Raw genomic sequence first — 1,554 nt, 5'->3', positions numbered from 1 at the left:
GGTCTCCAATCTTCGTAATCGATTATTGCCAAACCATCGAAATTCGTATTCGGTATCGCTTTGTCTATATCACTGCGAACTTTCGACAAATGCGCTGAAAAGGTTTGCGCGCTGCAAAATGGAATTAATTTCATTGAAACAGAAAAATGAATGAATTAAAATCGAATTGAAAAAAAATTTGATATTCTATTGGAGAGAAATCTATGAAATTACATTGATATATCCTCAATAAACAACTAAATATGGTTGTATACCGAAGGAATGATTCAATCTATCATCAAAACTGATTCTCAAAGAGTAAGTAGACTTTGTAATTATGTATGCCTCTTCCATAAGTGATGTGTTGCGGCTGTGATTCTACATGGGAGGTTAAAAGTTGAAGAAACGGATTATCTCAATGACTTGAGACATTTGTTAATTTAAATAGAATTCAGAACAGGTTCAAAAATGACTATCTCATTGATGTCATTTCAATCGGTCTCTTATTATTCCTACATCTTACTACAGGAGAAAGATTAGATAACCATAGTTGGTTAATCATTCACCTGAGGGATGCCACCGTTAACAGCCGATGTCAGATCAGAAAAATCACGATAGTATGGATATAAGCCGAATTGTTTTTCATATAAAGTAACGATAATGTCACCACGAAATTTATGTCCCCTATTCACGAGTATACCGTACTTTTCTGGTTTTTCACCTTCTTTCCATTTCGTCATGCATTGTTCACTTGGAACATTCCAAATAACCTGATTTGTGGAAAATTCGATCTTTCAATGCATATTGTTAGATATCCAATTAAATTGAAATTTGATTTTAATATTAGACTCAAATTTGAATTGAATGAAAAATAGCGGAAAATTTATTTCTTCAAACATTTCTTGTGTTGATTGATTGCTGGAAAAAAAGCAAGGCTTCTTATAATATTTCAAAAGATTGCCGTTGAAGCTTTCTTATAATATTTCAAAAGATTGCCGTTGAAGCTAAGCAATACAGTATTATTCGATAATTACATTGATTCATTTCATTATTGCAAAGATAACAAACTTCAAATTGATTCCATTGACGGGCATTAATTACAGTTAACCAAGTAATGGTTAAAAGTTGGGAAAATGATTGGACCATTTGATGGATGAATACTTCCTTAAAAGAATATGTCCTAATATATGGTAGCGTTAATCATTTTTTTTTAATTGTAAACGTTGAAAGCATGATATGAGACATTGTAATTGAAGTGAATTAATTCGATGAAATTATTCACTTCATCTTATTTGTTTGAGAAACAAGGCTTCCAAATGTGATTACTATTGTTATCGTAATTGCCTAATACATAGAGAAGGGATTTATAGATCAGAAAATGATCCTACTTCTTCTTTTTAGAAAAGAAATGAGAAGACAATGAAGAGAATACACTTATCTCCAGTTCCTTCTTCCTCTTCAATTTTTTAAGATGAAATAAAGGGAGTTATGAAGTTCGCTGGCTAGACAGTTTCAATCATTATACTTTCAGGATAGCGCATTAATTAATCTGTTATATCTCACTCTTGGCTTGTT

At 31.6% G+C, this 1,554-nt stretch overlaps 1 protein-coding gene across 1 annotated transcript; it reads right to left on the bottom strand.

Moving 5' to 3' along the window:
* Nucleotides 1–50: 50 nt before the first annotated feature.
* Nucleotides 51–1,125, bottom strand: LOAG_15466 (hypothetical protein; the record flags this gene model as incomplete). Its single annotated transcript, XM_003150956.2, has 3 exons — nucleotides 51–111; nucleotides 546–749; nucleotides 1,048–1,125. 3 exons carry the CDS (start codon nucleotides 1,123–1,125, stop codon nucleotides 70–72), a joined length of 324 nt encoding a protein of 107 aa, XP_003151004.1. The 3' UTR covers nucleotides 51–69.
* Between the last annotated feature and the right edge of the window lie 429 nt (nucleotides 1,126–1,554).

The sequence above is a fragment of the Loa loa genome (assembly GCF_000183805.2).
Source record: "Loa loa unplaced genomic scaffold supercont3.2021, whole genome shotgun sequence".
In the NCBI taxonomy this organism is placed as follows: Eukaryota; Metazoa; Nematoda; class Chromadorea; order Rhabditida; family Onchocercidae; genus Loa; species Loa loa.
Note: the sequence above shows the minus strand (reverse complement) of the source record. Positions and strands in the feature narration are given on the sequence as shown.